Source organism: Solea solea, chromosome 3 (genome assembly GCF_958295425.1).
Source record: "Solea solea chromosome 3, fSolSol10.1, whole genome shotgun sequence".
Classification (NCBI taxonomy): Eukaryota; Metazoa; Chordata; class Actinopteri; order Pleuronectiformes; family Soleidae; genus Solea; species Solea solea.
Genome location: NC_081136.1, coordinates 2,782,945 through 2,802,785, shown reverse-complemented (window position 1 = coordinate 2,802,785; position 19,841 = coordinate 2,782,945). Strand labels below are relative to the sequence as shown.

At 40.0% G+C, this 19,841-nt stretch overlaps 2 protein-coding genes across 4 annotated transcripts in view; both read left to right on the top strand.

The window, feature by feature from the left end:
- Nucleotides 1-14,574, top strand: part of LOC131456467 (transmembrane and coiled-coil domain protein 3-like) — a 37,882-nt gene extending 23,308 nt beyond the window's left edge. For all 3 annotated transcript variants that reach the window (XM_058624830.1, XM_058624829.1, XM_058624831.1), the window contains exons 2-5: nt 9,060-9,230; nt 9,365-10,140; nt 10,539-10,674; nt 10,958-14,574. In XM_058624830.1, the coding sequence (XP_058480813.1) occupies nt 9,060-9,230; nt 9,365-10,140; nt 10,539-10,674; nt 10,958-11,263 (1,389 nt within the window). In that variant the 3' untranslated portion in view covers nt 11,264-14,574. The remainder of the gene's footprint in view (nt 1-9,059; nt 9,231-9,364; nt 10,141-10,538; nt 10,675-10,957) is intronic.
- Nucleotides 14,575-16,090: 1,516 nt separating this feature from the next.
- On the top strand, nt 16,091-19,645 carry eri1 (exoribonuclease 1). Its single transcript, XM_058624837.1, has 7 exons — nt 16,091-16,459; nt 17,057-17,238; nt 17,336-17,558; nt 17,889-17,972; nt 18,045-18,154; nt 18,243-18,357; nt 18,980-19,645. Exons 1-7 carry the CDS (start codon nt 16,376-16,378, stop codon nt 19,223-19,225), a joined length of 1,044 nt encoding a protein of 347 aa, XP_058480820.1. The 5' UTR covers nt 16,091-16,375; the 3' UTR covers nt 19,226-19,645.
- The last annotated feature ends 196 nt before the right edge of the window (nt 19,646-19,841 follow it).

Here is a 19,841-nt window from a genome sequence, read left to right as displayed (position 1 = left end):
TTTATTAAAAACAAACTGCGACTTTTAAAAGTAAATATATGCTTTCAAGCCAAAATCATTTCAAATATCCTTTTTATATTTTGACCTGACTCATGGTAATAAGCAATTCTTTGTGCAGTTTTAGTTGCTTGGGTGTTTCTTGCATGTCACTCATCAGTTTCCTCTTAATTGCTCTTCATTAAAACCTTTAATTGTCCGTTCCCTTCTCTAGAAAACCTAGAAATTAGATTTGTGGCCTCGTGGAGACTCAGCTGAGCTTAAATGATGCCTAAAATTGTAGGAAATGAGACTTTAATGTCAAAACGTAATGAATTTTTAATGCGCTTCTCTCCAAATATAGCCCTTTATCATCACATCTCATTAGCATCATTCATTCGGGGACATTAGTTAAATTATAATGACGAGAGATGCAATCACATTACCAAAAAAGATTGACAGCAGCAAACAAGTCGTTTTTTTGTTCTTGTCGGCTCTAAATGTCTTACGTCAGACAGCTGTTGAATAAAGGAGCAGCTTCCTGTTTGTGCGATGAAGCAGTGAAGAGACAATGAAAAGTGCAGAGTTTTAACCAAGCTATTCTGGGTTAGCTGTGTTGACTTTGCCAATCAAATTCAGCTAAATGGCTAAAAAGGACATTGTAATCACAATTATACTTAATAATGGTAAAATGTAGGTAAAAATAAAGTTTCAAGCCCATCAAAAATGATATATTTACCACCAACAGGTTGTGGTTTTACTTCCATGCTCATAATGTTAGCTAAACGTGGATAGTTAGCATATTAAAGTAGAGCTCTTGTAAAACCTCAAACCAGTGAACACTTGTACTAAATTAGCAAGCAATATTTTAACTTTCATTAAAAAAAATTCAAACTAATTGCTAGTTATGTTATTAGCATGCTAAAGTTAGCAAAGCATCCACCTTAAGGGACTGCTAGCATCACTATAGACTCTTTGTTTTGTTGAAAAATATGGGAACAGAAATGGAAAAAGTAGAAAATCTAACTTACTAACTAGAACAGAAGAAAGTGTGCCTTCATGTTTACAAAAAATAAAATAAAGAAAGAACCTTAAACCTTGATTGCATCGTTCAAATGATGGGCGTACAGTTGAAATGTTCCTAATGTCCTGATGCAGTCTGATAAAAGTGTTATAAAAGTTATCAAAACACAGTCATCATTTGCATTTTAGGCTCTGAAACACGAAGCCTTGTTTATTCTAATTTACCGCCAGTTTTCTTTGCATTACTTTGCAAACACACTGAGAACACATTCATGTCAAGTAACTTTATTCCTTTTAGCAGCAGCAGCTAAATTAGCATCAGACACGGCTTCCTCCTTCATCCCCTCCATCTGTGGTCTGATAACGAGGCCGAGTGTCGGGGGTGAGAGTTTTCCCAGGTCATGTGACTGCAGCAAACTGACACTCTGACACTCAGTGGACAAAAAACAATGCTCTGATAGAATGTTGCTGGTTTATTTCTATTCAGAATTTGGAATTTCCGAGGTCAATGGCGCAAGGAACGTGCTCTGGAACTCGGGTTTTCCAACTCAAAAGATCTCACACACCAACTTCTTGGAATCCAAAGACTTTCCTTCATACACACACGGCTTCTTTTTCGTATGCGGAAATTGACGGTGCGTTCCATTTACGTCGCAAGTCGGAACTGGGAGAGCCGTCGCCTCCGAGTTGACCCCGTTTCAGTTGAGACGATTAAACCTTCTGTATCTTGGGTTTGATGAGTCGGCCATTTAGTGACCCCCTAGTTCAGCACTGTGTCACTGTGTGTGTGTGTGTGTGTGTGTGTGTGTGTGTACACAAACAGTTGCTTGTTAGGACTTGAAGTTGTTCTTTAGTCATCGCTGTGACACAGTTGTCAAACCCAAGTTGTTTACTTCTCCTCTGCCTCGCCTTGGGTTTGGCCACAGTGCGGGTGTGCATACTGTATCTGTGTGTGCATACGTGTGTGTGTGCGTGTGTGTGTGTGTGTGTGTGTGTGTATATACAGTACATTACTGAGAGTAGATCAAAGGTGAAGACAAAGATAAAGCAGGAGGAGTCTTAAATGCAGGACTTTAGACTTAAGTGTATAGAACAGGTGATTACAAAAAAAAAAACACCAATAAGAAGCTGAATAAATGTCAAATGTAAATGCTAAATGTCAGGTAACGTAGCTCATAAAGTTATTTACGCACAATCTTCACGGGAAAGGTTTAAGTCTGTCGTTCTATGACTATTTAGGAATAAATAAGTGATTGTCAAGATGTTTTATTGATAATTATCGTTATACTGTAAATGTATGTAAAAAAAATCGACCTTAAATGATCAAATTAAAGTTCAGTTCGGTGAATTATGTCCTCCAATTCTAAAATATAAGTTTTAGTCTAATGTAGGTGTTTATTTCTTTTATATTTGAATACAATCCGCTTTCAGTCTTTTCAGTTATTTCTAAAAATGTGACATTTAATTAGTCTCGTAAAAATGGAGCACATTTGTCACAAAGAGCTTGATATAGAAATGGGAAAAAAGGCTGAATATCACGTATTGTAGTCTGTTTTCGGATTGTTCCATCTGCCCTGTGACTCTTTGGCTTCTCATTTATTCCCTGTGTGTGTGTGTGTGTGTGTGTGTGTGTGTGTGTGTGTGTGTGTTGGTGCTGAAGCACCCCCGGGAGTCTCCTCCTCTCTGTGATGGTCACAGAGTCACGGCTGATCCTCCTCAGGCACGAGGCTAGGTTTACAGTGGGATAGACTTTATGACCTTTGACCTTTCTCGACATCGTGAATAATTGTGAAATGTGAAAAAACTTTTCATCCCGCTTTGAAAGACATGGCTAAGTATCGCTGTATATCGATTATCAAAGAATCGCCATATTATTGGTATCGAGTATTGTGAGGTTCTACCGCTGATGTTTAAAATAACAGCTTGGCTGATTACAAGTTCATAAAATTGCCTTTGATTCAGTGTCGTTTTATTTGCTCAAAGGTCGTCTTATATTATCAGCGCATACATTGTACGTACAGTATATACGTGGAGGTTTTTTTTCTCTTTACAGTTGCAGACTTGACTTTTCCGCGACTTGATTATTACAGTCAGTTTCACTGAAGTCGACTGTGGCGATAAGAGACGTTTACTTCAGAGATAAGACGAGTGACAAGGCCAAAGAAGACGTAGAGATGATGTACAACTATTACTTTTCATGTTTATTTACATCTGCTGCGACGTGAGTATGCAAAAACATTATGTTTATTTCTAGGGCTGCAACAAACCTAATGGGTTTTAGGGGTTTGTATAAACAAAGCGAGGATAGTTTCAGCTCATTAAATGTAAATATTGTCTGGTTTCTTTGCTCCATATGACAAAAAAAAATCATCAAAACTCCACAGATGTGAAGATAATCTATTCGCTTTACTTACAGATGCGAAAATGAAACCTCAGAGTGCCGGACGGACCACGGAGTGCGCGCTCTAACGTTAATGACAGCTCGTACTGTTAAAGACTCGCTCTGAGACTGCGTTTCATTTATTATTCATGAAAAAAGGCAATCAGCGGACAGTTTTTCACTCTTGAATATGTCTGAGTTTGAGGTTTGTGTAATTTGGCCCATGATATTCTGTAGCATTGTCTCCTCTCTCTCTCTCTCTCTCTCTCTCTCTCTCTCTCTCTCCCCCTCTCACTCTCTCTCTCTCTCACCCTCAGGAAGTACAGTCATAAATTAGCAGGGATGCTCATCTGTGCTGGAACACTGTGGCCCTGGCGAATATCGTGGGGGGTTAGGCCTTTTGGTAACTCTAGTATGTAAATCCGTTGTATTGTTGTGATAAAACACCCACCGGTTATGAGCAGAAAAAGAAAAAGGCAGTTTTCATATCTCAACAACAGTTTTGCGTGATGTTCTTCTCGTCTTTCCCCAAAGGAATCGTCCTAATGACTTCTCCTCCGCTGCTACTTTACCCCGGAGGATCCATAACGTGCTAATTTATCTCATTGTTTACCCGTAAAACTAATGAATTTGCTCGTTTTAATTCCGTTCTGCCACATGCGGCGTGTTCAGTTAATTCCATGGTTAAGAGCGATGGTTTCCCGATGTTAGTTAGTTAGTTAGTTAGTTTATTTTAGCACCTTTTCCTCGTGTGTTTGTGTCGATACACGACAGCGTTGTTGTAAACGGTGTCGTTTCCGTGACTGGCTTGAAAACACTTTTGTCTCCTCCGCTAAATCTCTTGATCTGGATTCTCTTAATCCCATTATTCTCCTGCTCCCCAACACTCAAACGCACACCAGTGGTAATCCGGTTCAAGCAGATTAGAGCCGAGTAATTAATACCTATAATGTAGTGTAATCTGAATGTTTCTATTCCATTTTTTGTCCGTGTTTAAAAACCACAGAAGAAAGACTAGTTTTAGACAGATAAGGGAAACTAGTCTTCGTTATTTTGTCTCATAAAATTATTTAAAATATAGTTTGATTTGCAGAAATCATTGAATGATTAAAGAACGACTGTTTTTGAGTGATCTTGTTGTTTAGAGTTGGAAATAGTGATTATTTTTTATTATGAATTCATATTTTGCTTATAAAATATCAGGTAAAAATTATATTTTATATTGGCTGTCAGCACAAGAAGGCGTTCTGTAATAAGTTTGGGTTTAATTCTGGTACTGGTACATGATACTGGTGATCCAATATAAGGGGCGGTTGCCATATTGGCACATTTACCCCTCATAAAACAAGTAATGCGGGATGTGCTATTCCTTTTAAAGATTTTCCAAACACATTATTATCATTATCATTATGCGTAATATTGCTCACACGAGGTTGAAAACTTGCCTCAGGTGTAGCTAGCAGCTAAGCTAGCAGATGAGTCAGCACATTTGTACCTTACTTTCTCCTCTACGTCGAAGAACTAGAAATATTTGAACACTTTTAAGAGGCTTTTGAGGACGACATAACTTCACTGTCTTGTTTTTCTGGTGGATTTAAAGTGGATCTCAGGCTGAGCTGCGCTCACTGCGCCCTCTGCTGGCCCACGCTGTAATCACGTCAGATAGTCTGATGCTCAAACGGGTTTTGTTTGAACTTTTCTCCCCACGTTCGAACAAACATCCCAATTTTGACGTCAGAAGCGTCTCGTTTTTGTCCGACCAATTGCGTTTCCCTTAAGTAATGTAAATCTCAACATTTAAGAAGCTGGAGTCTGTGAATTTTGGGGATTTCTGCAGCATATACGGAACCAAAACACTGTTTTCTTATCTGCCAGAGAAGGCGAAACATTTTGAGTAAACAACTTTGTGTTGATGGATCCGTCTCCTGCACCGATTTGCTCGCTCGTCGGCGCCTGACAGCTGCTGATTGTTTTTTTAAAAAAATCATTGAGTCCCACCTCTGCTTGTTGGCTGTTATTAAACTGACCCTGATTACCTGAAGGCGGGCAGGGGAGGTGGGGGGGGGGTGGCGTGTTGCCATCTCCCTGTGGCTCGTGTTAGTGGGGAAATAAATCTTGACATCTGATCGCAGCAGTAAATTGCTCCTGACTGAAGAGGTTTTCCTGGATAATTTCCTCCTCCTCTGTGTTTGTGCCAGGCCGTCATCCTCTCCAACCATGGCGAGGTTTCCTTCCTTCTCCCAGCTCCGTCTCTCTGAGACTCTCAGATGATCCTGGCTTAGTGGGAGCTGCTGGAGCAGCTTTACTGGCCCACACTTGTTTATACACACTTTGCACACTTTCTCTTATCTCACACCGACGCACGGGAAAACATTCGGCTCTCATCCACACGGAAACCAAACTTTCCCTGTATGATATTTTTTTATTTTTTCTGCTTAAAAGTTTTCTGTAAACACATTATTGTTTGCACAAATGTCTTCATACGCACGAAAACCTGTAAGAAGAAACTGTACGTAGTGTGCCAGGCCTGGATGTGGTGCTAACACTACAAGTAACATGTGATAATAGCATAATATAAGCGATGATAACGTACTGTGACTTAATTATCATGATAATATCGCACCGTGACTTAAATATCGTGATAATATCGTACCATGACTTAAATGTCATGATAATATCGTACTGTGACTTAAATGGCGTGATAATGTCGTATTATGACTTAAATATCGTGAAAATATTGCACTGTCTTACATATTCTGATGATATCATATTGTGCCTTAAGTGGCGTGACAATATTGTATGGAGACGATATCGTATTGTGACTTAAATATCGTGATAATATCATACTGTAACTTAAATATCGTGATAATATCGGATTGTGACTTAAATATCGTGATGATATCATATTGCGACTTAAATATCATGATAATATGTGACTATAATATCATCTCATGGTGTCTCTGGCAGTTAAGATGACCATATCAGACTGATACAAGTAGCTGTAGATTGAGGTTGTGATATCGGTATTGGTATTGGTAAAAGTGATCTGAGCCATCCTTTACATCCACTATATTTTTATACATCTTACTAGGGCGGCAACTCACGATTATTGTCATAATCGATTAATCTGTTAATTAGCTGTTGTCCTCAAAATGTATTCAGTTATAATGATTTATTTGCAGAAAAATCGCACAGTATTCACTTTTAAGAAACTGAAAAATCAGAAAACTCACTTTGATTACTGAAAAGAAAACGCATAAACTGATTGAATTGTTGGCGATTCATTTAGTTATGAATTAAAACCAGAATGAGTCTGTATCCTTCAGCCACTTAAAGGTTAACTCTCGTACATGTGGTGTTTTTGTTTCAAACTGTTTTGCTATGCATGAAAAGCTTTCAGGCTAAATTTAATTTCAGGAAACTGCAGACGTGAGAGGAACTTAACTCTGACTTGTACACTGTGTGTTGGGATTAAATATTTCATATTAAATTAAGGACGTTTGTTGTTGTTTTCCCCTCCATGGAAAACGACCGTGGTGCATGTTTGAGTTGTTTAGAGAAAGCGTTCTGCCGTCACAGCTTTAAATAAAAAATTATTGGAAAACTGTTTAATAATTTATGGAGTGGAGCACAATTACATGTTTCCCCCTTTGTTTTGTTTTTATTTCCCAGTGGAAACATGTTTGTGTGTGTGTGTGTGTGCACCCGTGTGTACAGTAATCTAAATGACCTAAGTGCAGCGCAGGGGTCAACGCAGGATCTGAGGTGGACTTAATTATCGTGATAATATCATGCTGTTACTTAAATACCATGATAATATTGCACCGTGACTTAAATATCGTGATAATATGGATTTAAATATCGTGTTGTGACATAAATATCGTGATTATGTTGTATCGTGACTTAAATGTTGTGATAATATCGACTTAAATATCGTGATAATATCGATTTAAATATCGTGTTGTGACATAAATATCGTGATTATGTTGTATCGTGACTTAAATATTGTGATAATATCGACTTAAATATCGTGATAATATCGAATCGTGACTTAAATATCGGGATGATATCGTATTGTGAGTTCAATATCGTCTTAACGATTCTAATCTTGTCCTACTTTTACTTATATTTGAATTTTTCTTATCTTGCCTTATCTTTATTTCCTTTTAATTTCTCATCTCTTTATTGTCCTCTCTCTCATCCTTTTATTATCTTATTTTCTTAACTTCCCTGACTCTGTCTCCTCTCCTTTCCTTTCTTATCTTATTAAATATAATGTTTCCGAGCGAGTGTAAAAGTTCATGGCCTTATTTTCCAAATCTCATCCCAAACTAGCAGATGAGTGAGCAAATCTATGAAGAGCAAACGTCTGATGTTGATTTTATTATTATTTTTAATCATTTTCAGCCTCAGGTTTTGTTCTGGCTGCGTTTTTTTCTTTTCTTTGCCGTCTGCTGGTAACGATCTGGCGTGTGATGTTCTGACGCTGTCAGCCATCTGTAAATCAGGAACATGTGAGAAACACATGAGAGATAATTAAAACAAAAGTAGATACTGTAGGTTTGTTGATGATGATGATGATTGCTGTATCGCAGTTAAAGCCGCAGGACGACTTTGCTTTGGAAGAGTCGTTTAATTCTGCTTCTGTGAGGACAAAGACATTGACAAAGTAAAGTGAACAAACCTGCCTTCAGGCCTCGTCAGCCGCTCACTTATGTTTCTTTAAAGCTCGGGTCCGTCTGTGTGTGTTTTGCTGCCGTGGCAACCAGCGACACCACATACTAATATTTTAGGTTGCCTTACATAATCGTCTGCTTTTGTCAAACGCAGAGTGTCGGTTTCTGTTTTTTTCCCAGTACAAGAGGCACCGGGGGAGGTTTGTTTGGAGTCACTGCTCTGCTGACTGACCATTGTTCAGTGTCGAGACAAATTTAGCATCTTATCTGCTGCCGTCCCTGAAAAACCCTTAGAATCCTCTCGACAAAAACACAAACTCAATACACTCTTGATCCTCTTGATGCTCTTTATAAGCTCTGTTCTCCTGTATGTTGTGCTCACAGAGCGACGAGAATAAGTGTACCAAAATAGCGCTGTGGGTCTCTTTTTGTTTTATCCTGAAGGCCTGAGTGGACTTTAGAGTCGAGTGTTTACCGTTTATTTTGGGATAGGGTTCTTCCAAGCAAAAGGTTTTGCAGGGTTCACAGTGTGTTGAGCTAACGGGAGCAGCTAACGAGGTGCATTCAAGAAATCCCATCAGTTTCATTGCAATCCTGAAGGTCTGAACGGATTTGAGAGAATTCTTTTTATGTTTCTTTTACCATTTATCGTGAATGGGAACTCCCAGAAGATGCTAAACCATTTTCAAACTTCTGTTCCCAAAAAGTGCCATAAATGTTCATAGAAATTCTCTACAGGGAGTTGTCGGACAAGGAAAATTGGATCCAGACTTTTGCCGTTCACATGTGCAGTGGAAGATTGTTAGCATCAAAATGTCTGGAACAGTTAATTTATGGTGTTCCTCAAGGCACAACTGTCGGCCCGCCACTTTTTAAGCAACTGCAAAGCTTTTATGTGTTTATCTTACACTGGATCACTTGTTTTCTGTGAATGTGACTTGCAGACAGGCAAGAAAACATCCGGGCGATATTCAGAGCAACATTTTCTTTCCGTTTCTTCTCAGGCGGAGCGCAGCGGCTGCGATGTCAACATTCTTAGCATCCCAGTGCCCATTCGTCGTGGCGGCTCAGAGTCCAATCTGGATGTGGTGGACAGCGTTGGCAGTGAAGGCGTGGGCCTGGATTTCTCCAAGGGAGCACTGGGTATCGACAGCCTGCAGCAGAAAATCCTAAAGGTCAGAGGAAACGTGAACTCAGATGTCGTAGATTTACTGTGTTTGACGTGTGCTTGACATTGATCACAGTCATGATCTTTGAGGCTGAAAAAGCAACATTTACAAACACAATAAAAGCATCTATGTCCCTTTAGGTGACGGAGCAGATTAAGGTGGAGCAGGCGGCCCGGGACCAGAATGTGGCCGAGTACCTGAAGCTGGTGAACAACGCTGACAAGCAGCAGGCGTCGCGGATCCGCCAGGTCTTCGAGAAGAAGAACCAGAAGTCGGCGCAGAGCATCGCACGGCTGCAGAGGAAGCTGGAACAGTACCACCGCCGTGCCAAGGACAGCGAGACCAACGGCAAGCACAGCCACAAGGACGGCAAAGAGTCCGGGTCGCAGAGCAAAGAGGGCAGCCTGAAGGACGTCAGCGCCACGGGACGTCACCCGGCGTTGGACAAAGTGAAGACCATCGGGCCGGGCGTGTCGCTCTCGCCGCCCTTCTTTTTCAACAAGTCGCGGGAGTTCGCGAACCTCATCCGGAACAAGTTTGGCAGTGCGGACAACATCGCCCACCTGAAGAGCTCCATGGAGCACTCGTCGGGGCTGCAGGTGGACAGCGCGGCGAGGGGCCTGAGCGGCAGCGCCACCACAGTGAGCAAGACGGCCAAGTACCAGAGCGACGACGAGTGCTCCACCGCGACGTCGGCATCCGCAGACTCTAATGGGAACCCGGCCGGAGGCTCGGGGGCGGGATCCGGGGGTCCAGGGAGGTCGGACTCGAACGGGCGTCTGACAGAGATTGTGGAATTGGTGCGGGAGGTCAGAGATGCTCAGGGACAGCTGGCCGACGAGATGGAGGCAATGAACACGCAGTTCAAACGAGACTATAGCTACTTCACGCAGGTGCTGCAGGAGGAAAGATACAGGTGAGGACAGTGTTTCAAGCATTTAGCAGACGTTACATTAGCCTTTATGTTTGCTGTTTGGGTCCCACTTATCTTTTTCTATGCACTTTCTCTGTAAATTCAATAACTCCTTTTTTGCACTGATGTCTGTGTCCAGTTAAATCGTCAGCTGCTGAACTTATTTGAGCCGTTTTGACAGTTTTATTGCGGCTGACGTTATTATTATAAGCTTTTGTCGGCTATAAATAGGGCGACGGAGCTTCCACACAAATCCCCCGGACTTTTGCTAAGTCGACCGAGGGCAAATGTTCTCCACCGCGTAGTTACACTCGTAGATGATACACACACGTCCCTGAATTATGCAGCGTTTCTTACACATGTCCCCCTCTGTGTGTGTGTGTGTGTGTGTGTGTGTTCAGGTATGAGCGGCTGGAGGACCAGTTAAACGACCTGACAGAGCTTCACCAGAATGAGACCAGTAATCTGAAGCAGGAGCTGGCCAGCATCGAGGAGAAAGTGGCCTACCAGGCCTACGAGAGAGCCAGAGACATACAGGTGATTGTTTGTTTCATCGAGAACTATAGTGAACAGATTGATCGTCAGTTGCAGCTCTACAGTTTACTTTTTTTTTTCTTACAATACGTGCCAATTAGGATAAGAAAGTGTCTGTGAACGTCTCAGCGTAAACACTCTGGAATCAAAACACTTGGTTCACAAACGCGTAGAGAAGCGTCATTCTCACGATTTTAATCATTTAGCAGTTGCAGTCCCTGCTCTCTGTCGCCCTCTTTCTCCTTCAAGTGGTACTGCAGCCTCTTTCTGTTCTTCTCTACTTCAGGAAGTGCTGGAGTCGTGTCAGACGCGCGTGTCCAAGCTGGAGCTGCAGCAGCAGCAGCAGCAGCAGACGGTGCAGCTGGAGAACGCCGATGCCAAAGTGCTGCTGGGCAAGTGCATCAACATCATGCTCGCCATCGTCACCGTCATCCTGGTGTGCGTCTCCACGGCGGCCAAGTTCGCCGCGCCGCTGCTGCGCAGCCGCCTCCACCTGGCGCTCACCTGCGTGGGCGTGTCCCTGCTGGCGCTGCTGTGGAAGAACTGGGAACACTTGCAGTGCGCACTGGAGCGGCTGCTGCTGCCGCACTGACGCAGCACACGGACGGAACCGGGACCAAACTTTGTACCAAACCCTGGGTGCAGGTCTATAGCGGGGCACGTTGTCATGGCAATACAGAAACCGAGGGAGCTTACATGTAGCCTTACACCAGCCGTAGCTCCACAGTCCTGTGGTGAATGGATTTATGGAGTCTGCGATAATTCCAACCAACGAGACGCGGACAAGCAGTGAGCATGTGAGGGAAAAATCGGACAAAAACACTATAAATAAGCTGGAAACTGATCAGATCCGAGTCCTTTTATTGGCTCCTCTGAGTTCACACAACGCAATTTTTTTATCGCAACAAGGATGGACACGTGATCGTCAGTCTCTGCGTTGACCAATCGCCTTCAAGCTTTGATATTGGCAAATTTAAGTGTTTTTACTTTGTCTGCAGTCCCATTAGGACGTCACAGTTGATCTCAAAATAATCGTAATTGCGAAGAAATGTCTGTATTACGTCAAAACCTGAAAATCTGCCGTGCTGCATGAGAAAACGTGTTTGTTTGTTTGTTGACGGACTCCGAAAAAAGTGAAATCATCTTGATTTTGATCAATATTTTTATGAAAATGATAAAATAATCAAAAATGATCATTTGCACCGATCACTAATAATGCTGCTTTGCGATATCTATCAAAATATTCGCAAATTAGTTTTTCTGATCGTACGTAGAGCCGTTAACCCTTAAGAGATACGAGGGACATTTTGTGCCATTCAGTTTTCTATTTTCAAGCCATTTTGGCTGCGTTGAATGAATATAGGTTATAAATCAGAGGATTTTCATATTTGGACAAAATTGAAATGTCTTCTCTCACAAAAACCGACACATTTGTTTGAAAATATTGAAAAAAATGATTTTTAATAAAGCTGACATTTTTGGCCACTAGGGACAAATGTGTTAGGATATTTAAGTTATCAGGAAAAACTCGACTCAAAGACAATCGTCACGTAAACAGCAGAACAGAAATCGTAGCCCAGATATTTGTCGTCTTCACGGGAAGCTCTAAACTGTTGGCAGAGATCGCAGACGACAATGCCACGATAAAAGTTCAACGTAGATCTTAAACTGAGCAAAAATGAGGCTTCTCCACGTGTGATTTGGAGACAAGATTAAAAACACGCTGTGGCTCCACCTGGTGGAAGATCGTGTAGCGCGCAGAACTCGGATCAGCGTGACGTCTTTGGCGTGTGTGTGTGTGTGTGTGCGTGTGTGAAAGCAGATCTGTTTTTAACTTGGTATGTGCGTCCTTGTCCATCAGCCAGCTCAACACACACATCCACTTGAGATTGATTTATAGTGTGTGTGTGTGTGTGATATTTATGACGTCTCTATCGTCAGTGTCTTGATAAAAAAGGAAATCTCTCCGACGTGTGAGAAACACGTTGTTTTCCACTGTGGTTCTGTGTTTGTGTGTCTGTGTGTAACTGTGTAGTGTTTTTAAAGGACAAATTCAACATTTTTGGGGGCAGGTAGATTAGTTTTGTCCCTGTTTTCACGTCTGCATGAAAAACTATGAAGCTACGAAACAGTGACGTTGGTGGGAACTTAACGTCGTTCTGACTGAAGATAAGAGAATCCATCTGTCAGCACCAGCTCTTCCTCCTCCCCCACGGCAGCCATTTTCACGTGTTTTTTACATTAAAGTCAAGTGATTAGATATGTGTCGCTAACCACTTCACCAAATTTGGACAATTACAGAAGTCGCCTAGTGTTTGAAAAATGAGGTTTAAATTGTGTAAAATTCAACGCTGGGGGCGTGTCCTCGTCTACTCGTTTTAGTCGGGACCAAAGTCCACAAACGTCGCTGAAACCACTCGTTTAACAAACATCTAGAAAAGTGTCATTTTCCACCATTTTGTTCACGTTTGTCTTGTTTGTTTAAACTTTACCAAAGAGTGTGAATATATCACGTATTGATACCTAAATATTAAAGCTGCCGTCTGTGATTTTCACCTTAGGTGAGGGGGCGGGTCTTTTAGTCGCTCCACAGCTAACACAGCTCCGCCTCTTTTGTGTTATTGCGACGTTTCTAACTCGTGTGTGTCACAGGCTGCAGCTTTAATGCGGTGCTGGCGGGTGGATTTAAAAAAACCCACAAAATTTTATAATTTTTCCAAAATCATTCCTTCAAAATAAAATGTCTGATTTCGCTCTTGTCGTGAAAAAACGTTTGTCTCCTTAGTGTAAAATCTGTTCTACGTTTGTTTTGTTTTTTTGTTGTTTTTTCGGGTGACTTCAGTTTCTTCTAAAAAGTGATTTTTGTGGAAATGAACCTTTACTGCGCTCCAAAGACTGCAGTAGCACAGTAACACGAACTGTGACGAAAACGCAGAAAAAGGCAAAACGATGAGAAGGAGAAGAAGATGATCTGATTTTTTTCCTCCTGGTTTTTATTCAAAAATGCTTTTTTATTTTATTTTGTTTTATTTTTTAATTGAGGTTGAACAGAACAAATGAACGTGTGTGAGTGTGTGTGTGTGTGAGGCCTTTGTTGTTGTTGTTGCTGCGTTCAGGTTCCCCTGGGACAAATACAGTCGCTCTGCTCAGACTTCACCACTTGCTGCTGCTGAGAAAACCAGGAAACAGAAAATCCTTCCATCACATTTGCATGAATTATCATTAAAAAAAAAACAATGAGAAAATAAAGACAGACGAGAAATTTGTCATTTATGAGGGAATTTGCATCGCGTTTGCTGCATTCTATCAAGTCCATGTTAAAGTAATGATTAATGGGTGACTTCTTCTCTCTAGCGCCACACGCTAGTTGACACTAGGTCACTTTTTGAAGGCGGGAGTTTGCATTTGTCGTTGGCTGTCAGTCGCACTGGTGTCCACTCAAATTATCGTCTATTTTTTTTAATTTGGTGAACAGAATTCACCGAATTTTTTTATGTCATATTCTGCTGAAGAAGAGCTAAAACTAGTGTTTTATTTCAAGAGTTATTATCGCCCCCTGGTGGCCAACCGAAAATCCTGTTTTACTTTCAAGGTCTGAGGACATCGTGTCCCACTTCTTTGGACATTTTCTTGTATTTTTGCGTGTTTTTCTCGCAGTTTTTTTCCCACGACGTGACTTGAGCGCAGCATCGCAAACTAGACGTAAACAAGGAAGTGAACAATGTAGCTCCACCCACCTGACCCCTGTGATCACTGTGATGACGACGATGATGATGATGATGAAGGTCGACACAAGACTGATGCCTTTTCAATTCTATTTCTACTGTGTCTCTGCGTGTGCGTGTTCTCATCCTGCTCCTTCAAAATAAAACAAAAGAGCCAAATATGGAGACTTTAAAGGCACATTCGCCTTTTTTAAAACACTGTTTTTTTCGTATTGTTGAGTCTTTACTGCAGAAGCTGTTTCTACGTCAAACTTCTGTCTCTTCTCTGTCTTTCTTTCTTTTCTTCTAGGTAATTTTTTTTCCATGATGTTTTTGTTTCTCAGAGGAGAAAATAAATCTTGTTTTTCTAAGAAAACACGTCTTGTGTCTTCTGTTTTCCCTCCTCCTCACGCTCACATCTCATCCATTATACATCACATGACCTCCACCAGACAGACAGTCAGTCTGTGTGACTCTCGCTGTGAACAGCGTCAGGAATTCATACATAATAAAAACAGGCGGCGATGACTTTGACAAATATTCAAAAAGAATGTAGAGTTTAATGTAAACACAGGGTTTCATACATAAAACACTTTAAAAACAACTCGACCTTGAAAAGGTTTGAATTTAATCTAAAAAAGTTACACTATTATTGTTTAATGGTCATTTAAAGCCTATCAATGTGTTTAATTAAATGTTAGCAGTAGTTTATTTACATTTATTTGCAATAGACGTAGAAGACAGTTGTGTTTTTGGAAAGTCAAGGACATAAAGCCACATATAATATGAAAATATGACAATTCTGTTCATATTTAAAGATATTTTTTTGGCCATGATTTGCACCGATCAGTCACCAAACTGCAATATTCAAACTTCAAACCTCAAAAACTCCGTCATACTCAAAATCTTCTTTGGGTTGAAAGGAAATGGTCTCATATCCTTTAAATCAGATTATTTACATTGAAAATTATTATTATTATTATTATTAACAATAATAATAATAATAATAATAATAATAATAATAATAATCGGTGTCGATGTGAATTTAATCTGTACGTCAACTTTATGGAAAGACCAGGAAGAAAATATTCAGTTTTTCTCCTCTGAAGATGCAAAAATGATCCAGTTTCATCAAAAATAAAAAGTCATTTGATTGTCACTTATTTGTGTGCCTCATGAGTGAATAAAAATATCTAAAAATGTGAATTTATGCATCCTGAGAATAATCCAGGTCCAGTTTTTTTATTCCACTTTTTCTTTCTGTTCTTTGTAGACAGAAAAATAGCAAAAGAGTGACACTTAGCGGCCAGACATGAACAGTACAACTTTCTCCAATCTCATCAAACACTTTTAAAGCCTTTTTTTTTTTTTTTGGTATAAAATGAACTATTTTTTAGGTTTGATGACACATGGACAAATTAATGACATTCTGTTGTGATATTCTGTATTTTAAATACAACAAAAATGTTTTAAAAAGTAATTAATTCTAGATAAATGTAATGAAAGCTCTATAAACGTGAAACTATAGCTATTTTTACATAAAATAAAATCTCAAAATAATACAAAAAGCACTTGACATACTTCAAAATACATAAATATGACGTAATTAAAGCACAAATACAAAAATACAAAATTAAAAAACGTCATAATAAAAATGCAGTTCATCATCCATGACGGCAGAGGGCTATCGTGAGCGTCCATTTTTGTTGTTTAGGCGCAAACCGGAAATCGTCACAACTGTCCACTTATTTTCCAGATATTTTAATTCTGCAGTAACTGGCGAAAGATACAAGGATTTAAGAATAAATTAATCCTACTTTGTTGGTTTATTTTAAATCCGTCACATTTGATGATAAAGTTGGGATTTTATTTTTAACTGAGCGGCGTAAACTCATAAGTTGTTGTTAGCCGTCCTGTGGCTAAGCAGCGTTAGCCTCCAGTGTTTTTCATGACTTCAGTCTGAATAAATTCGCGTATTTTTATTCGTATTTCGGCTTTAAATGGACGAACAGAAGGAAAATATTAACACCACCGAGGACGTGAACGTGAAGATGTCTGACACCAGAGAAGAAGACGAAGAAAAGGTGAAAAAAACAACACATTTAACACAAACTGTGATTTGTGGACACGTTAGCACGACTAATGTTAGCTTTAGCTTCATTTGTCAGCGTTAAATGTCATTATTTGCTTTGTCACGTCGTGTATTTTAAAGTATTTAATGTATAAAGCCCCGAAACAAACATTATATCCTCTCCTTCTCAGTATAATAGAAACAAATTAATAGAAATATAAAATACAAGAGGCAAAAATGTGTTTAATTGTGAGTAATATCCTATTAAGGGCTGCACGATATTATTAATTAACCCTTAAGAGTTCCTTTAAAAACCTGACTATTTTGTTCCTTGTGGCAGAAAATGTCACCTTCCCAAGAACTGCTGTTAAAAGTATTACATATTAATATTTTTTCCACTTTAAATGAGTCAGTCTTCTAAAACGACTTATGAAATATACAGTACATATCAAATATCAATAGTATTTTTGAGATTTTAACCCTTTATAAGCCAGTATGTTTACACAACTCCACTACAATAATTTCCATTAAATACATTTCAAGGAGATTTTTGATTTTTTTTCTGCATAGTGATTTTTTGCTTCACTGACTGACCTCGTTGTCTCCTCAGGTCAAGTCTTGCAGCAGGATTTGTCCCGCAGAGGAATCTGTCCCTCCCGTTTCCCCGTCTCAGTCCAACAGCGACTTCAGTCACCCTGTCTACAAAGAGATCGCTCTCGCCAACGGACACATCAACCGCATGTCCAAGGACGAGCTGCGACTCAAGTTAGCCGCGCTGAAGCTCGACACAAGGTGACCTTTTAAAAAAAAACAGTTTTACACTTTAGAGTCGTATTAACGCGACAGTGATGTTTCCTAAATGCAAATGTTCCTGTGTTTGTGTGTGAAGAGGAGTGAAGGACGTGATGAAGAAGAGGTTGAAGAGCCACTATAAGAAGCAGAAGCTGCAGCAGTCGGCGGCGGCGGAGGGAGGAGCCCCCGCCGACACCTACTACGACTACATCTGCGTGGTCGACTTTGAAGCCACGTGTGAGGAAGATAATCCCGCGGATTTCCTCCACGAAATCATCGAGTTTCCCATGGTCCTCGTCAACACGCACACTCAAGAAATCGTGAGTTGATTTTGTTACAAACACAGGATTATTTATGTTTTAAAGCCGTAATCTGTCACTACCTGCTCCATACAACTCTGTGTGATTCTTTGTTCTATCAATGTTTTGTTTTTGTGTCTGTGGAGATACAGCTGCACAGCTACGCCAGTAGAGTGAGAAGGCAGTCGACTTTAATAACCCCAGTTCTCTGAAACAAGAATGAGGTGGAACAAATGTTTTAAAGAGAACTTTAGGTTAAGGAAATAACCGGTTCTCTGACTTCAGGAACATCTGTGGCATCAGAAGTTACATAGTGGAGCTTTAACGTGTGTGTGTGGGTTTTTTTTTCAGGTGGACAGTTTTCAGGAATACGTCAAACCTGAGTTAAATCCACAGCTGTCAGATTTCTGCGTGAAGCTCACGGGAATAACACAGGTCAGTAAAACTCAGATTATACTTGAAGGTTTAATCTCAGCATCAGTTTAAAGAAATGTTGTTCTTGAACAGAAAATGGTGGACGACGCAGATTTGTTCCCTGAAGTCCTTCGACGAGCGGCGGCGTGGCTTCAGGAGCGAGAACTCGGGACTAAATACAAATATGCCATCCTGACCGACGGGTTAGTCACTTCTGTTAATCCCTGTTCAATAATAATCTCCTGTTCATCAATAATCCCGTTGAGTGACCTGTTATCGTGTGTCTCTCAGGTCGTGGGACATGAGTAAGTTCCTGAACATCCAGTGTCGAGTCAGTCACATCAGATATCCTCAGTTTGCCAAGAAGTGGATCAACATCAGGAAATCGTATGGAAACTTCTACAAGGTTTGACTTTAATTCACGTTTGTTCACCGTTTTACTCATTTTACTCCAAAATAAAGTCATTAAAGCTGTTTTTTACACACATACGTGAAGCTTTTCATCAGGTTTCACTGTATTTTTCAACAGTAAATGACTAAAAAAGTGAAAGTCAGATCATTCAGCTTCTTAAATGTGAATATTTTCCAGTTTCTTTGCTCCATGTGGAAATAAACAGGAATAACTGCCAGAAAAAAAACATCTTTTTTTTAAACAAAAAAAGGCAGGATTTAATGTTTTAAATTAAAATAATTAATCAGTTCATAAATTTTTTTATATAATTTATAGAAAAACATTTTTTATATACATTTTTTACTAGAATTCGGAAAGAAAATCTTTAAAAAAATTTAATAAAATGTGTCTTAAATAAGAAAATATGTTCTGTATGTAAAACTTTAGGATTGAATGTAATTCATCAGTTGATAAAAACAAATCTTTTTAATAAAAATGGAACTCAAATCAGGAAAAACTGCCAAATTTCTTCCTTTTTTTTAAATATAAAATTTTACTTAAATTTGGGTAAATAAAAAAACTGGATTTAATGATGAATGGGTGATGAAAATAATGTTAAGTTTGGCTCTTGGCGCAGGTTCCTCGCACGCAGACAAAGCTCAGTACGATGTTGGAGAAACTCGGCCTGAAGTACGAAGGTCGCCCTCACTCGGGCCTCGACGACTCGCGGAACATCGCCCGCATCGTCCTCCGCATGCTGCAGGACGGATGTCAGCTGCGCGTCAACGAGCGAATGCACGCCGGACAGATGCTCTCCGTTCCCAGCTCCGCTCCACTAGAGGGCGCTCCGCCGCCACACGGCCCTCGCAACAGAGACCGCTGACGACGCCTGTGAGTTACAGGAGGGGGGGAAGATATATAAGGCACTTTACAGGCTTTTATTTTGAAGCTCGGTGAAGGGGTTTTAAACTGAAAATTATCTTTTCTTGAAGGGATTTTCAGCTTCAGTCTGAGCTGCTACAAAAGAAAATGTACCATTTAATTTGACGTCCATAACTCTTATTTTTCGAGGCAAAAAACCCCCCACAAATGTTCATATTCTTCTTGATTAGATTTACGTGTTTTCTGTCACAAACGCTGCTATTGCGACACAACAACGACAAAGTCATCATACAAACTCTCGTCTGTTCTCTGTGAAGCTCGTGTTGTACAAATGTTTCACCTTTTGTATGAAATTAATGTTCATTTCATGGAACTTGGATCTATTTTAACAGGAGAAGAAAAATAAATATTCTGAATGTTACGTACAGGGTTTCCTCGTGTGTGTACTTTGTACGACAGAATTTTATTTGATTAATAGTATAAAAATGACTAAAATCTGAATGTTTAAATACATTTTATGCCACTATTTTCACAAATTGATCTCTGCAAAAAATACTGCTAATAATTTTGTTATAAAATAAAAGTTTAGCTCAATAAAACAGTTTTAAAGAGAACAA

Bases quoted from the DNA above. Each gene is read 5' to 3' on its own strand.
- eri1 (XM_058624837.1), top strand. From the start codon at position 16,376: ATGGACGAACAGAAGGAAAATATTAACACCACCGAGGACGTGAACGTG. The intron at 17,239-17,335 runs GTGACCTTTTAA...TTGTGTGTGAAG, and splicing joins GCGCTGAAGCTCGACACAAG to AGGAGTGAAGGACGTGATGA. The intron at 18,358-18,979 runs GTTTGACTTTAA...CTCTTGGCGCAG, and splicing joins CGTATGGAAACTTCTACAAG to GTTCCTCGCACGCAGACAAA.